Source organism: Drosophila busckii, chromosome 3L (genome assembly GCF_011750605.1).
Source record: "Drosophila busckii strain San Diego stock center, stock number 13000-0081.31 chromosome 3L, ASM1175060v1, whole genome shotgun sequence".
In the NCBI taxonomy this organism is placed as follows: domain Eukaryota; kingdom Metazoa; phylum Arthropoda; class Insecta; order Diptera; family Drosophilidae; genus Drosophila; species Drosophila busckii.
In genome coordinates, this window is record NC_046606.1 from 7,532,246 (window position 1) to 7,548,229 (window position 15,984).

The 15,984-nt window shown below is 39.7% G+C and overlaps 2 protein-coding genes across 6 annotated transcripts in view; one reads left to right on the forward strand and one right to left on the reverse strand.

Moving 5' to 3' along the window:
• Positions 1 to 15,984, reverse strand: part of LOC108598291 (protein TANC2) — a 41,284-nt gene that overhangs the window by 21,259 nt on the left and 4,041 nt on the right. Inside the window, exon 1 of one of the 5 annotated variants that reach the window (XM_033293792.1) lies at positions 15,581 to 15,960. The exons of 2 other annotated variants lie outside the window; for them this stretch is intronic. In XM_033293792.1, the coding sequence (XP_033149683.1) occupies positions 15,581 to 15,755 (175 nt within the window). In that variant the 5' untranslated portion in view covers positions 15,756 to 15,960. Of the gene's footprint in view, positions 1 to 15,580; positions 15,961 to 15,984 lie in introns of those variants that run through there. 2 more of the 5 variants (XM_033293790.1, XM_033293789.1) reach the window with 2 other exon arrangements.
• LOC108598292 (putative uncharacterized protein DDB_G0271606) lies at positions 5,494 to 7,059 on the forward strand (the record flags this gene model as incomplete). Its single annotated transcript, XM_017984908.1, has 1 exon — positions 5,494 to 7,059. A coding segment is annotated over exon 1 (1,566 nt), but the record flags the coding sequence as incomplete, so codon positions are not given.

The following is a 15,984-nucleotide window of genomic DNA, read 5'->3' on the forward strand; positions in this document are numbered from 1 at the left end:
CAGTGCATTTGCAACAAAGACATAAATTTAAGCCTAATCAGGCAGCAGGTGTGAGAGAGCGAGAGACGTTAAAAGCAAATTAAGCGCGAAATTGGCTGCCGAAATGGAAAAATAAAACAAAATACTGTTAAAAGTGTCATAAAGTCTTAAGCGTTGCGCGCTTAAATGAGTTGCAAACAAATCACAACTCATAAATAACCCAAATGGTCAACCGAATGGCAAATTTCGTGAGATTTTTCACTGCGATGCGCTGCGCGCTCTGCAAAAAGTTCGTGAAAACGTGAGCGAGAAGAGTTACCTAAGCGTAGCCGCCAGCTCCAACTAAAGCAGCTAAAGCATTATGGAGAGCCTAGACTGCGGTAACTGGAACGCGCTTGCAGCTGCAACAAACAAAATGCGAGGCGTAGTCAGAGGGCAATTCATGGAAAATCCATTAAAGTTCGCCATTGCATTTTGCAATGCTTTTGATTTTTCTTGCCACAGCCGCCAAGTGTCACTGACTTGTGTAATAAAAGTAAATGCGCATAGAATTGTTCAGAGCAATCAATGAACTCTTATCTATGGCTAATAATAATGTTTTATTAATAGCATAAATTGTTTAAGGCTGATAGAGAGGCAAAAGTAAAGTTTGATTACTGCAAATATATTAAAATTAATTAGATTGCAGTTAAGTTAAATCAAATTAAATTACTTCAATATATCAATCACGGTTAATCTCTTTTTCTATATTAAGCTGCTTAGTCTATAAAATTAAACACATGTTAGCCCTCAGCTAACGCCACACCAAATTAAGTATTTGTTATAACCTTTTGCCTTATCGCTTAGCATTGACCCAGTTACAGATAAGGCAAAGACAACTGTAGTGCAAGCATTTGGAGTGACACATCTTCAACACAGCAATGAAAATAACTCTATTAGCAAACATAATAAACAAGCAAATATGTATTTAATATTTATGGCTATTTAAGCTGCAGCCACATGCGTTTAAATGTGTGTCAAGCAGGCCGGAAATTTGCCAAAACACGCAATGCAAAAAAAAGCAAACACAAGTTTCAAATGCGAATGTGCATAAATCAAATGTCACTTCCGTTGCGCGTGGGTTCCCCCTCAAAAAAAAATAACAGCACATTATATATATATATGTGACAAATTTATTGGAAGACAGCAACAGTGTAAGCCAAGGCAACAAAATGCCAACGCACATTGAGTTTATGTAGTGCAAAAATATTTGTTTGGCTTAAATTAATGAGCTATTGGTTTATTTTGTAAGCGCATTGCAGCTTCGTCTATGATTTTGTTTTATTTTTTGGCTAAAACCCACGCACTGCAAAACGCAGACAACGCGGCCACTCACTCGCGTCAGCAGCAGCAACAACAGCTGATTCATTCATTCACTCAAACAATCTTCCAAACTGCAACTGTGGGTCGTGGCCCCAAAGCCAAGCGGACTGACCATAATTGGCATTGATCAATAGCTTTGTTTTTAGTTTGTAGCTAATGCGGGTTAGTGCTGAGCGATCTATAAAATGTTTTGTGTCTTGTCTTGGACGTGGCAATTTGTTAAATTTTAATTGCCTTGAAATGCAGCAGCGCGGGCGTTTTTATTTATAATAAATTTGCATTTCAACATCACGAGCTAATTTGCCAAATTTTTGTTAACGCATTAGCAACTTTATTAAGCTAAAAGCATAAATTTGCTGCGTTTAACGTTTTAGAAATAAATTTGCTTTTAATGTTAATGAGCCTTTAATTTGAGCAGCTTGAAAAAGAAATTTATATGCAGCTATTTAATTATATGAAATTAATTTCAAACTAATTTTTACACACACTCAAAGTAATTTATTTAAATTTGTTGCTTATGCAAGGTCAAGTGTCTGCTGCTTTGAACAATAAGCATATTGATTTAAATAAATGACGATTGTGAAAACTGAGAGCAAGATTATCATCAGTAATAGAAATTTAAAAACTGTAGATTACATAAAAAACGTTGTTAATATACAAAATACGTTAAACAGTTTTTTATGCATATTAATTATAGCCATGGGCATTAGCTAACATAAATATAAATATAAACATATTTATATTTATCTAAGACAATATTGTGCTAGAGCTTGTCAAATATTTTGTTAACATTAGCACATCATTAGGCCAACTGTTTGACTTTGATTTCCTACTGTTGAGATTCTAAGTTCCAAGTTTGGTTTTAGCTGCTGGCAGCTGCAACCAAAAGCGGCTTACAGTCTGGGCCAACAAATGGCGCAGAACTTGAAAACAAATTATACAAATATACATAAAATTTGCATAAATTGTTCGAATTGTATTCCCAAGCTGACGCGTGTGTGCCCAAAGCGAGAGAGCGAGAGGGACACAGATCGGCGTGGCTAGCTATAGATTTGAGTCTTGGAGCATTGACAAGCTTTCAAGTGCATTGAAGCTGTCGCGTTACGCGATTGTTATCGATGCTGAGCGCTGCTGAGCGATGAGCTGCATACAAATGAGCGGCGCTGTGTGGGCGCCAACACGCTGTGGGGCATGCCACACAATGCAGACACACAATATTGTGTTGATTATGTGCAACATTTGTTTGTCATTACGCCTCATTAATCATTACAAAAGAGGCGTGGTCTATGCTCTTCGGGCTTGTTATAAATATTTTGATCAATATTTTGTACGCACTTTTTATTTGTTTCATGCGCCGACTCTTTTTTGTTGTTGTTTAATTTGCTGTAAATAGAGCGTGTGATTGACAGCGCTGTACATTTTTTTTTTTTTGGGTATTTTTAATGCTTTTTGATTGATTGATTATATCTTTATTTTTTGGGTTATATAGAATTGGCGCTATGCGCCCAAATTGATATCAAATTATGAAATATTTCATTTGAACCAATTTCAAAATTGGCTTTTGACGCAAATTGTTATTAATCAAGCAATTTTTTATATATATAGCATAAGTTGTGACTTGTGAATTAGTTGGATAAGCATAGCGCTTTAATATTAGCATAAGCATGTAAATTTGACAAGTTTATGCTTCAAGTTTAAGCTCAAAAGCAAAATAATTTTGAACTCTGTAGTGCAAAGTAGAAAGCGTCTACTAGTTTGCAAGGCAAAGCCTATAAAATATTTATATATATAAGAGTCTATTAAAAATCAAAATTATTTCAAATAAAACTAATAAAAATAATGATAAGCAAAACATACGCACATTTCTAGCCGAAAGCCCCAGTAGCTAAGGCTGCCTCCCCTGAAGCTTAAGTTTTAATTTTAAGCCTACAGTTATATATATAATAAAAAAAAAAACTAAGCTAATTAAAAAACTAATTTAAAATTGGTAATATTTATAATAAAAATTTGCATTTAAAATGTTTATATGCATATGCTTTAGTATAAGTTAGTTATTGTTTATATAGCCACGCCTAGACTCTAATTAAAGCGTCTTAAACTGCCTGCTGTGCCCGTATGTACTTTGCAAATATTTCTTACTGCGCTCTCAGGTGTGTCCACGGGCTTGTAAGCTCATGTCTATATACACACGCTATATTTATGTGCAATTTGTTATGCTGTTTAGCGCTAAATAATAGAAAAAAATAATAACAAATTGTGTGCGTGATCAGCTTGACATTGAACAACTCAAACTGCGTCTCTAAATATTTGATTATAGAATAAAAACATTTCAATTGATAATGCTGTGCGTCTAATTAAAAAAGTTCAACTAACTTGAACTGACAAGAAATATTTAAAAAATAAGATTGTTGTCGCTAGTTTACAGTTGCTCTCTAATAATTTTGTATATTGCAGGTGACATAAGCTGCAGAAATATGTGCACAACTTTATCAATTGTGCTTGACTGACAGCTTAATAAATCAACAAGCATTTAAATTATGAATTGTTGCTGGGGCTAGTCACTCACGCTGAGCTCATGTTACACAAATAGCAGTAGCCAAAGAAAATCTTGGGCAGCTAATTGGAGCTGCGGTGCTTCAAAAGCTGCTACGTTGTCCAAATTACATTTGTGTAACTAAAACTGAAGCGAGTGACGTGGCGGCCCCAGAGCAGTTTAGATTGAAACGTCTTTTAATTGCATGTTAATTGCCTTAACCAGCGACTGAGCGACAGACAGACAGACAGTCAAAGAACTCTAGACGACGAGACAACAACGTTCTGTAGATTTGCTCAAGACGATAGCAGACATTGGCCAAGAGCGTCAAAGCCACATTATTTGTATTGCCAACTGTTGCAGTTATTGTGAGAACGTTTTGCTTGTTCGCTTGGCTACTTTTTCTTAAGTTGGCTGCTGCTGCTGTTGGAGAAGCAGCAGCAGCAACACAAACTGGACTGCAGTCTGCTGCTAAAACAGTTGCACTCATTTGTTGTCCCAGTCGTTGTTTGCTGTCGCCCAGACCAGGCAGGCAGCAGTTGTTGTTGTTGTTGTTGTTTGGTTCCCAAGTCAAGTCCAAGAAAACAAAGACAAGTTTTTCAAGTTTTCCAAGCGTGCAAAAAACAGTTTGCCTGCTGTCTGGCTATAACTTCTAGTTCTCTTTGTTGCTGTTGTTGTTACTTTACACTTGATGTTCAATGGCTTATGGCAGCTCTAGCGATAAGTTATGAAATCTAACTAGATTTATATACTGATAGTCGCACTACTTAAGTCTATTAACTAAACTGCTTTATTTTAAATGCGTTTGCAGCTGATAGCGCCTATCTGACTTACCCAGACTTATTTACGACTGTTTACTGACCCAATTCAATTGCTTGAGTACACAAATGAATGCAACAATTAAGGGCGGCAAGTGTTAATTAAATTTATTTAAATTCCGCAGCCAATTGAAGCGTGCACTCATTACCAACCCAAAGGCTTGGCAACGAGACCACAGGAAATGAGTTGACAGTTTTGTCATATGAATTGACCAAACGTCTTTATCGCTGCGTGGAAAACTCGTCCGCAGGCAGCAGCAACAATTTCGGAAAATGGCAACAGCGTTCGTATTTTATATTTTGGACATAATTAAGCCATTCAAAGCCAAATGCTTGCCATTTGCGTTGACAGTTGTCAGCGAGCCAACCAGCCAGCCAGCAACATGGCTAATTAATCAAAATGGCAACAAACATTTTTGCTTAAATGACTGACAAATATGGCGCATGGCATTTCATTAACTAAATGGCTAAGAAATATGAAAGTTATACCCCCATCTATATGCAAAGACAGGATATTGCAGCTAACTGACTTTTCAATACACTTGACGGGGCATTAACACATTTAGTTGTTTGCTAGATAAAGTTGCCCATGGGTCTTTTTGTTAAGACTCAGTTCAGGCTCAACCGATTAAAGAAGTTTAGACCATTAGAAACTGTGGAATTTTTTGAACAGGGACACAAAGTCGAACTCCTGCCCATCTGCACTGCTTAGCAACTGTTTGGTTGCCATTGCTCCAGCCTAAACTGTTGCCTGACTACGGAAAACAAACAATGCACGAAGTTAGTGCAACTTGTGGCAACATGCAGTACAGTTGGCTGCCACAGGAGCGACGTAAGCTGGTGATACGCGAGAAGCCGCCGCTGGTCATCTCCAGCAAGCGACTCGAGCGACTGCAAGTGAATGCGCAGCAATTGCTGAAGCAGCAGCAGCTGCAGCTGCAACAGGAGCGACAACGCCATGAGGCGCAACTGCGTTCAGCTGGTGAGCAGCTCGTGCTGCAGTTTGAGGGACGCAAGCTGTGCCAGACAGAGGAGCAGCAGTTCCGCAGCGAGCAGCGGCAGTTGCAGCAGCAACAAGCGCAGGCCAAGCAGCAAGCGCTGCAGGAGAATGCGGCGCTGCGGCAGGAGGAACAGCAGCGACAACAGCAGCGCATAGCCAAGGCGCAGCAGCTGCTGGAGCAACTGCGTCCAGGGCCACGTGAACTGAACGCTGCACGGCTGCAAAGCGAAGTGCTGCGTGGCATTAATGCGCAGCGTGAGCTGCAGCAGAAGTTTGCGCTGGTGCAGCAAGAGCAGCAGGCGCAGCAGCGAAAAGTTTACGAGGCACAGGTGCAGCAAGAGCTGCAGGCAGCGCAGCAGCAGCACAGCGAGCGGCAGCAGCAGCTGAGCGAGCACAAGCGTGAGCTGTGCTTGGCCATAAAGCAAAGAGAGCGCGAGCGTGAAGCGTCGAAAGCGCAGCAAATGCAAGAAGCGCAGCTGGAGCGACAGCGCAATGCGCAGCAGCTGGCAGCGCAGCAGGCAAAGCAGCGCGCAGCGCAGGCAGCAAAGTTGCAACAGCGACGCGAGCAGGCGTTGGCTTCACTGCAGGCAGCGCAGCAGCGTCAGCAGCGACTGCAAATGCTGGAGGAAGTGGAGCAGCTGCAGTGCGAAGTGCATAACGAGGCCAAAGCGAAGCTGGAGCAACTTAAAGTTGAAGGCGCAGCGCAGCGCGTGCAGCGGCGACTGCAGCGCAATGAGCAGCTGGCGCAGCAGCTAGCGCCGCGACTGCACTACAGCGCTGGTCAAGATGAGGCGCGCTATGAGCAACAGCTGCACGAAATGCGACGCGCATGGAGCGTTGAGCAGCAAACGCGCGAGCAGCGGCTAAAGCAGTTGAAGCAGCAGCGCCTGACGCAGCAGCAAGCAGAGCAGCAACAAGCGCTGTCAGCGCAGCAGCGTCAAGCAGAGCAGCGCAGCGAAGCAGTGCAGCGCAGACTGCAGAACGAACAGCTGAGCGTGCAGTTCAAGCAGCAGCAGCGTCAACAGCAACTGCAGCGTCAACGCGAGCTGCGTCAACAGCTGGACAAGCAGTCGCAGCAGCGAGCAGCGCAGCAAGCGCGTCCAGGCATCAACTACAATCGCGATGCGCAGCTGGAATGCATGCGTGAGGACATCTTCTTCTTCGACTATGCGCGCCAGCTAATGACAACAGCCCAATCCCAGGGCTGCCCGCTCAAGCCATTCACGCGTGTTGTGGGCCAATACAAACTGGAGAATCGCATTGGCGCGCAGGTGCGCGTGCCGCCGCATATGCGCACCAAGCTGAGCATGGGCAGACGCACGCAAGGCGACAGCTCACAGCTGGCCCAGCAGCCAGCGCAGCCCGAGGAACTGCAGCATCAGCAGCAAATTGAGCAAAACCTAAAGAAAATTGAAGCGCTGCTGCTAAACGAGCAGCGCAACTAAATTTAACTTTGCCATTTTATACTTTCCACACTTGCGTACAAGTGCAAACATAAACTATATTGAATTACTTAAGCATTATCTGTTAACAATGTCAACTGGCCCAGTCGCATTACTCAGCAGCGGCTGCTCCCCTTGCCCCCATTGGCTAACAAAATTACAATATCAGGTTGGCACAGTTTGCTGTGCCATGTGATGACTCAAAAGTGTCTTGGTGAAAGGTGAAAGGCGGCAAGGCACAGTGGTGCGCATTATATAAACAAGTGTAGCAGTACTTTGGACACGCTTGTTGCTACTATTTATACCACTGTGCAGGCGTTGCACTTGCCAATTGTCAATGGCAGTTGAAAAATCGCTTAAATTTACATTCTCTGCGTTGTAAGCAGACAAAGTTTGTTATATTAATGTTATATCAAAAGAGCGTAGGAAATTGAATATTTTTATATGTCAGCGATATGCGTCAAATATAGTAGCAACTTTATAAGCAATTTGGTGTCACTAGCTCTTATAGTTTTGGAGATTCTGTAGCTCATACAGTCATAAGCACGGCTAAACGACTACGCTGCTCTCAATTTATATACTGCCACGCCTTCTACTGCTTTGACTAACTAAGAAGCTGTACATATTGTAACTGTAAGCTTAACAAGTTCATGGAGCAGCGCTTGTTATATTAAAGTTATATATAAGGGATGGGGTACAAACTTCACTTTTTTATATGCCAGCGAGCTGCTTCGCATATAGTAGTAGTTGTATAGCCAATTTGGCGTCACTAGCGTTAATATTTTCTGAGTTTCTGACGCTCATACAGTCATAAGGCCGTCTAAACGACTACGCTGCTCTCAATTTATATACTCGATGCACTCTGCAACGCATTCTACTGCTTGACTAACTTAAAAGACCAGCGGTACATATTGTACCGGGTCTAAAAACTGTAAGCTTAACAAATTTATTGAGCAGCGCTTGTTATATTAAAGTTATATCTAAGGGATGGGGTAGGAAATTCACTTTTTTATATGCCAGCGATCTGCTGCGTATATAGTAGTATCTATATAACCAATTTGGCGTCTCTAGCGCTAATAGTCTCTGAGTTTCCGACGCTCATACAGTCATAAGCACGGCTAAACGACTACGCTGCTCTCAATTTATTACTGCCACACCTTCTACTGCTTTGACTAACTTATAAGACCAACTGTATATATTGTACCGGGTCTAAAAACTGTAAGCTTAACAAGTTCATTGAGCAGCGGCCCCGCCAAATTTGTTAGCATAGCTGTTGCCCACTTTATGTTACAACTAACTAAGGCTCAATTTCATATTATTCATTACTCATCACTCATTCATAAATCAAAAGCAAACGTTGAACTCAAAAGCGCTTGAAGCCATAACTAAGCTAACATAATACACCAAATTACAATACACACACACACGCACACACACTCAGCTTTTATTTTGAGCAACCCACGCAATTGTGTAAACGAGCCACACTAAAGTGTCGAAAATATTGAATTATTTGTACGTCGCATAGATTCTAGTTACTCCGACTGTCAGTCAACTTGGATTTTAGTTGGTTTAGTTTCTTTTTTTCGGAGGGGGTTTGTTGTCTAAGCAAATGCCAACATGTGTGTGTTAAAAGTTTTATCTTCTTTTTTATTTCATGCTCGTCGTGAACTTGTTGATTTTAGATACAAACTTTGCTGTTGCGTTGTTTGTCATTTAACGTATTTGCGCAAGCCAACAAAATTGTCAAAAAACGTACTGAACACGAGAAGCAGAAGGTTAATGTATCTTCCACCACGTTCAGCGCGTTCAGCTCAACAGTTTTGTATCTATTGCAAATAACACATATAATATACAAGTAGTTAAGTTATTTTGTTGTTGCTGTTGGACACACAGGAAACTTGAAGCGCGTTTCGGTTTCAAATTTTGTATTGTATTCTGCTTGCTTGATTTTTGCCAAGTCTGCAGCCAGACTTTGTAGCGTTGCCGCCTGCTTTTTGTCTTTGGCATAAGCTCAAGTCTGTATACATAAGTTTTGGGGCTGGCTTCTTAGAAAAGACGTCTAAAGTATTTGTTTTCTTTTTGCTGTCTGTCTGTGTGTCTGTTGTGCCAAATTTCAAAAATTGAGCTGTGCAAACATAAATTGTTTTTGATTTCGAATTATGAATTTTTGCACAGGTAACGAAAAAACGCGTCGAGAGAGGCAAAAAGTTTGCCAATTAGTCAAAGGATTTTTGCTGCTGCTTGAGTAATTTGTTAGCTTAATGCAGTTATAATGAGCTCAGCTATAAAGAGTACAGTTGAGTAAAGCAACAAATGTTGGCAATAAGTGAAAAAATTAACTAATGATTCATTAATGCAAAACGCTTTTGTCAACTTATTCAAAACTTACGCATGTTTGATTTTTACAACATAATAAAAAAAACTTACCTAGAAATAAAAGAAACAATATATTAGTTAAATGAACAAAAACATATGTAGCGCTTAGTTTATGCATGAGCTGAGCTTAGGTCTATAAAAAGAATTGCAACACCAAAAGTTTATGCCACACTCTATAAAAAAAAAAAACTTGTCTTCAAATTGTTTATGTTTGCTTTTAATAGGCTCATTAAATAGCATATAGAAAATTCCATAGAATTTAAGTAGCGCAGACAAACAAACACATGTCACCATATAAAAAAATAAGCACTTTGAACAAAACGTTTTAATGCGCCTCGATTTACATTAAATGCTTTGACATTTTTTTCACGCTTGCCAGTGTTTATCATTTCCATTTTCAGTTAATTGCAATGCAAATTTGCAACAGGCGCCAGCAATTGGCGCCAGATCTTTAATAAACAAATGCAAGAATTGACAAGCATCTGCCATTTCCTGTCTAATAATCCCCAAGTTATAAATACTTGCCATGCAGTTCAATAGTTCAATGTCAGTTTATTTATTATTTATGCATCTATCAAAGCCACAGCCTTGAAAGCAACACCAAGCGCTTTGACCATTGGGCTTTGAGCATGACTTACAAAAGTTACAAATGCCTTTTGTGTAATGTACAAAAATTAAGTTTATTTTTATACAGCCCAGCCCAGCCCAAGACTCTTCCGCTTTTATAATTAATCAGCTTCACGAAAATAAATTGCGCGCTTTGTGTGAAAAGGCATAATAATAATAAAATTGTTAATATTTATGAGACAAAGGCGTTATATTGACATGCCACATAACATGTTGCCAGCCCCAAAGGAAGTCGCTCTCAAACGCTAAACTTTCCTTAAATATTTGTAAACAAAATAAGAGAAAACTTAGCTGCAGCTGCTAGCAATACAGTGGGCACAAAATAAAGCGCACACAAGTAAAACAAACTAGTTCAGCTCTTTATAAACTTAAGTAGCTCAATTTGTTGCATATCTATCATTATTATCATTAGCTCTTTTTAGTAAATATAATTATATGACTTTTAGACTTAAAGCATTCGATTACCACAGTACTTTCGGCTGCTTAGCTTAGCTTGTTGCCTACTTAGCCATGGCTTATAATTTATGTCTATGCAAGCATTTGACCGCCGGCCACTCGACTTGGTAGTCGTGCCGTTTAGTTTAGCTTTACCTACATTATATACATACATATATATTATTATTTCTTGGCTTGGCTCTTATAGTATCAGCCATTGGCCATCTCAACGCATAAATCAAACTTTGCTTTGGGAGTTTTCTTCTTTGCTGTAGAAAAAAAAAAAAACAAACCGCATTCAAATATTTTGGTTTGCCCATATCAAATTGCCAAAACTTCTTGGAAGTTCTTGCAGATGAATTTATGGGCTTTTAATGTTGTGGCTATGGCTACCAAAGCGTTGACACTGTAGCGGTACATGCTGATAAATTAATTCGTTGCAGTTGCAACGTTACGTTGCCATCGCTCATGCCACAAGAGCCCTAAACCTTGCATCGTTGCAAAGTGATTCATGGCAGCGCGGCCAAGATGACAGTGCAAAGGAGATGTCCAAATAAATGTAAGGAATTCAATTTACCGTTTTACAGATTGCACATGCAAAAAGCAGCGAATAAATTGAGCTAAACTCGACTATGAAATACGCTTTGCTTACAAAAAAGAGTCAAATTTATTATTTTTACTATAAAGTGTATTCAGAACTTTGTGCCTTAAGCAAAAACATTAAGCCAGCGGACAAACTGCGCAGTGCTTAACTATGTAATACACTTTGCTTATAAAAAAAAGAGTCAAATTTATTATGCCTTAAAATAAACGGACTATTCAGAACTTAGTTCCTTAAACAAAAATATAGAGCTAGTTGACAAACTGCGCAATGCTCGACTATGTAATACACTTTGCTTATAAAAAAAAGTCTATTAATTTTAAATTTAAATACACTTTATTATATTACTGTAAGTTCCTTAAGCAAAACTAACACACTAGCGCACAAGCTCAAACTGCTCGACTATGTAATACACTTTGCTTATACAACCCATTCAAATTTCAATAAAGCGTATGCAGAACTTTATAACTCTTGCCCAGTTCCTGCACAGAAACGTCAAACCTGTTTGTTCTTGAAATGTTGGCCTGTCATGTCTGAAAGTTATAAATGTCGGATCAAAGTGTTTGATTTGCCAGCTTGTAAAAATCCACAAAGAATAATAACAACAACAACAAAATTCTCTGTGTATTGTCACTTGTCACGCATCTCTGGTGTCTAAGCCAAAAGGTTTCTTGAACCTTGCCGCGTTTTGTTTTCTGTTTTGCTATGATGAGTCTTCTAATTAAAAGAAATGCGCCGTCATTAGGCAGCAATTTCACTTAAATGCTTCACACACACACACACAGGTGAAAGTTTGTACGAAACAAAAGCAACGCACTAAACCCAAAGCAGCAATTAAACAAAGTGAAAAATATGATTAAAGAAAATAACAATAAATTTATAAAAATTGTATACGCCCACAACAGAAATTAAATGAAGAGGCGCAAACAGCAATGAACGTTAAGTACTGAGGGCGTTGCAAAAAGAAAAAAATACTTTGCATAAAAATTTATGATGTTTAAAAATAAACGCGAAATTCAAATGTACAAAATGCTTTATTTTATGACAGAGGGTGCTTCACAATTTATTCAGCTTGAGCTGCATATTTATAAGTATGACAAATTGTTGGCGAGAAAAATACAAAATTTACAATATGAATTAAACAGAAGATAATGCAAGTGCTGCATGCAATAAAAAAAAAACAGATCTAAGCAATTTGTTAGTAACTTTGCCCTTGGGCAACAACAAACCCTTCAGCTGACCCAGCTGCTGACCCTGAAAGTTCTTTTAACATGCTGACCCACAATAAACTATTGTCAAACTTTAACTTTTGTCATGTTTTAAGTGTTTAGCGCAAACATCTTTAGCCAGCGCTAAAAGTCACGCTTCATGACCGCGCCCCCAAGCCAAAAGCTTGGTAAACATTTAACGTGTTGTTTTTTTAATTTTGTGGTTTAGTTGATGCTATTTTTAAAAAGTTAGTTCACAATTTGCAAAACAAACGTTTTTGTGGCATATGGAGAGCAAACGAATGTTTGCAGCGGCAACAAGCAAAGCCAATTACTGCGCTATAATTATTTGTAAATATTGAACAACAAAAGCAAATGCAAAAACTTAAGGTAAATTAACAATAACAATGTCAAGCAACGGCTGGCGCCGCTTATCAGCGGCAATGGCGACAGGTGCGTCCCATAGTACAACAAAAAAAAGGCGCAACCCAACGCTTATCTAATCAAAAAGAAAATTTTTACAATTCGCATGCCATGGCGTATGCGTAATAAGTGCAAAAGTACTTAGCTGGAAAAAAGAATTAGCAAATGAGTTGGATACACAAATAGAAGCTTTAATTATTTCACTAGTTACTGGTAAGCAATTGAGATTTCTAAGCGCTAGAACTAGTTGAAATTTCAATTATTAATCAAAGAAACTAGTGACTAAGATAAGCGGAATTGAACATTAGACATAATTGGCCTAAAATTATAAACAAACTAGCTAAATTTAAACAGCAAATGCGTCACAATATTTACTATAGATAAGTCCTAAAGTGATTCAAGCGCCTGCTGACGAAATGAGTTAGCAACAAATGTTTCACACGATTGTGAAAGTAGACAGCCATAAATAATATTAAACAAAACTTTTGTTAATGTATTTACAATTAAATTCAATGAGTGCTTTATGCTTGGCTTCAATTAAGTTCGCTCTATGCTGCAATTACAATTTCCATATTGAGCACATGTGTTTGGAGAATCGAAGAAACTTCAAGGTTCAGAGCGTCAATTAAAAATTTGCAGATGAATGTAATTGGTGGCTTCATTCAAACTATAGCGAATACAAAATTCAACAATTTTATTGCCGAGGCTGATTTGTTGTTGTTGTTGTTGTCGCTGCCATTGGCTACTTGTTTTATTTGCAAACTAACGACAAGTGACGCCTACAACTTGACACCAGTTGAAGCTGAAGCGGCTGCCATAGTTGGTTGTTGTCAACAGTAACAAAGCGGCATAGAGAAAGCGAAAAAACAAGGAAAAACTTTTAGCAAATGGCAAAAGTTTCGAAAATACTTGCAAACGTGTTGAAGGCCTAGCTCACAGCAGCCCCCTGTACACAAAATGTCAAAATGGCGAAGTTGAGCGAATTGTCTTTTTGCATAATTTGTATGCGCAAATGGCACAAAGAGTGCCGATCACTTAATCAAGCAGCGGCTGTGGCTGTGGAAAGTTGTGCAAGGGGCAGCAACTTTGGTAACATCTACAACATGTTGCTGTTGTTATTGCCGTTGGCAGGCGCGCGGACGTTGATTTCAAAATAATGAGTTAATAAAACTGCATAAAGTCTGAGGAGGCAGCAGCCGTTTGGGGCGTGCAGTAGTTGGCAAGTGTCAAATAACTCAAAATGTCACGGCAACAAATCGAAAGCCATTTGATATACAGCTAAGCAAAAGGGAGACAAGCTGTTGCCAAGTTGTTGCCAACTTGTCAGCCACTGGCAAATGCGCAGCAGTTGGACAGCCCGCTGCGCAGTCGCACAATTAGCATTAGTCTGCCGCTTCAACAGCGCTGCAGGCTTCGCTGCTCAGCATCTTGCAATTTTCTAGCTAATTCCACTGACCAATAAATCTCACTCACACTCGCAGTTGCCACACACACACGCCTAATGAGCCCTGAGGGTGCCAAATCCAGGGTCTCTCTCTCTCTCTCTCTGCCTTTCTATTGGCATTGGCGCACAGTTCCTAAACGTTTTTTTCGCATATGATTAGTTCGCCCAGCTGTTGGAGCTTAATTAGACTTGTTATAGAATTATGCATTTAATACAAGACACGATTTGTGCTAGAAACCAAAAGTTGTTTAGCCAGCTGGCTAAGCTTGAAGGGCATGCAAATGTCTATGATTAATTATGAGCTCATTGCTGTGTTTAGCTAATTTCAATATTTGTAGTTTGCCAAATCATAAATCAAAGCATGCCTAAGTCCACAAACTGACAAAAACTGCTGTCCTTTGTGCTATTCGATTAATAAAGGACCTGTCTGTTATCCCCATGCAAACTCAACTCTAACCTTCAACTTGTGGCGCATTACAGAGCGAGAGGGCAGCAAACACTTGAAGCTCAGTTGCTCTTGTTTGCGCGTCTCTCTTGCGCTTGTTAACAAATTTCGAAATAAAACATTTCTCAGAATTTCAGCAGGCAAACCAAACAAAATGTGCACACCGGCATGCCCCCCGACCCGCCCCTGCGTACGCTGCTACTAAATACTGAGTTGCGATTCAATCGCTCGCTCGCTCGCTCAAGAGTTCTGCACGCTTCTCTGCGCTCTGGGCTCAAAGGCATGCGCAGCCAGCAGAGAAAGAAGCTGAAGCTGCGCAGCGAATTGCGCAAGTTCAGAAAAAATTGTAGTTCAAGCTGTGGAAACGAAGAAGAAACGCAGCAGTCTATGGAATTTTTATGGCATTTCTCATGGCTTACACTTCCTGCTGCCCCCGTGGCAAAGGGCCAGCCCAGACAGATAAAAGAGTTGCATTGTCTCTACTGGAACAACAGCAGCAGCAACAACAACAATGAAGCTCAAAATTGTTGCAGTCGACGGTGCGACATATAAATTAGTGCATAGTTAACAAAGCATACAAAGATAAGCGAACTACTTTGCAATTAATTGTAATTTGCATTGTAAATATATTAAAAGTCAGCCTGAGAACTGCGGGCTGGAGTAATTAATTAAACGCAAGCTTTCATTTTGAATAATTACAGAAATTATTAAAAACTTTTAGAGCACAGCTTGAACTCATTTAGTTCTTTTTTCTATGCAGTTCATTAGAAAACTATTAGCCTGCCCTCGCTTAAAAACTTGCTGTACTTGTTGCTGCCTTCGAAAAGAATTTTCTTACAAATATTTAACGCTTAAATTAATTCTTATGGCACCCATGAGAGATTTACCTAAAAAACTGCAGCTATACCCACTTCCAGCTCGACGACCGGTTGTCTTATTGCAGCTCCAATTATTTTGAAAATTTATTTTATCCTTGCCGTTGACGTTGCAGTTGGCTGAGTCGTTGCCAATATTTTTCTTGTTGCTTTTGCCACTCGAGGAGCGGTTGGTTAGTGAGAACATGGCATGTATCTTTGTTGGTATTCTGCTTCATGTATTTGTATTCGTATTCCTTCGTATTTATGTCTATCTGTAGCTGTATTTTGTTGCAGCTGCCGAGTCCGACGCCGCCAAGTGCAGGCGAATCCTTTCAAGTTCTTTGACGCAACACCGCGCTTCACTTGTCTCTGCCGCGTTCACGTTTCTCAAGATCTTTATTTACTTTTCGTTAGTGTGTGCGTATTTAATTTAA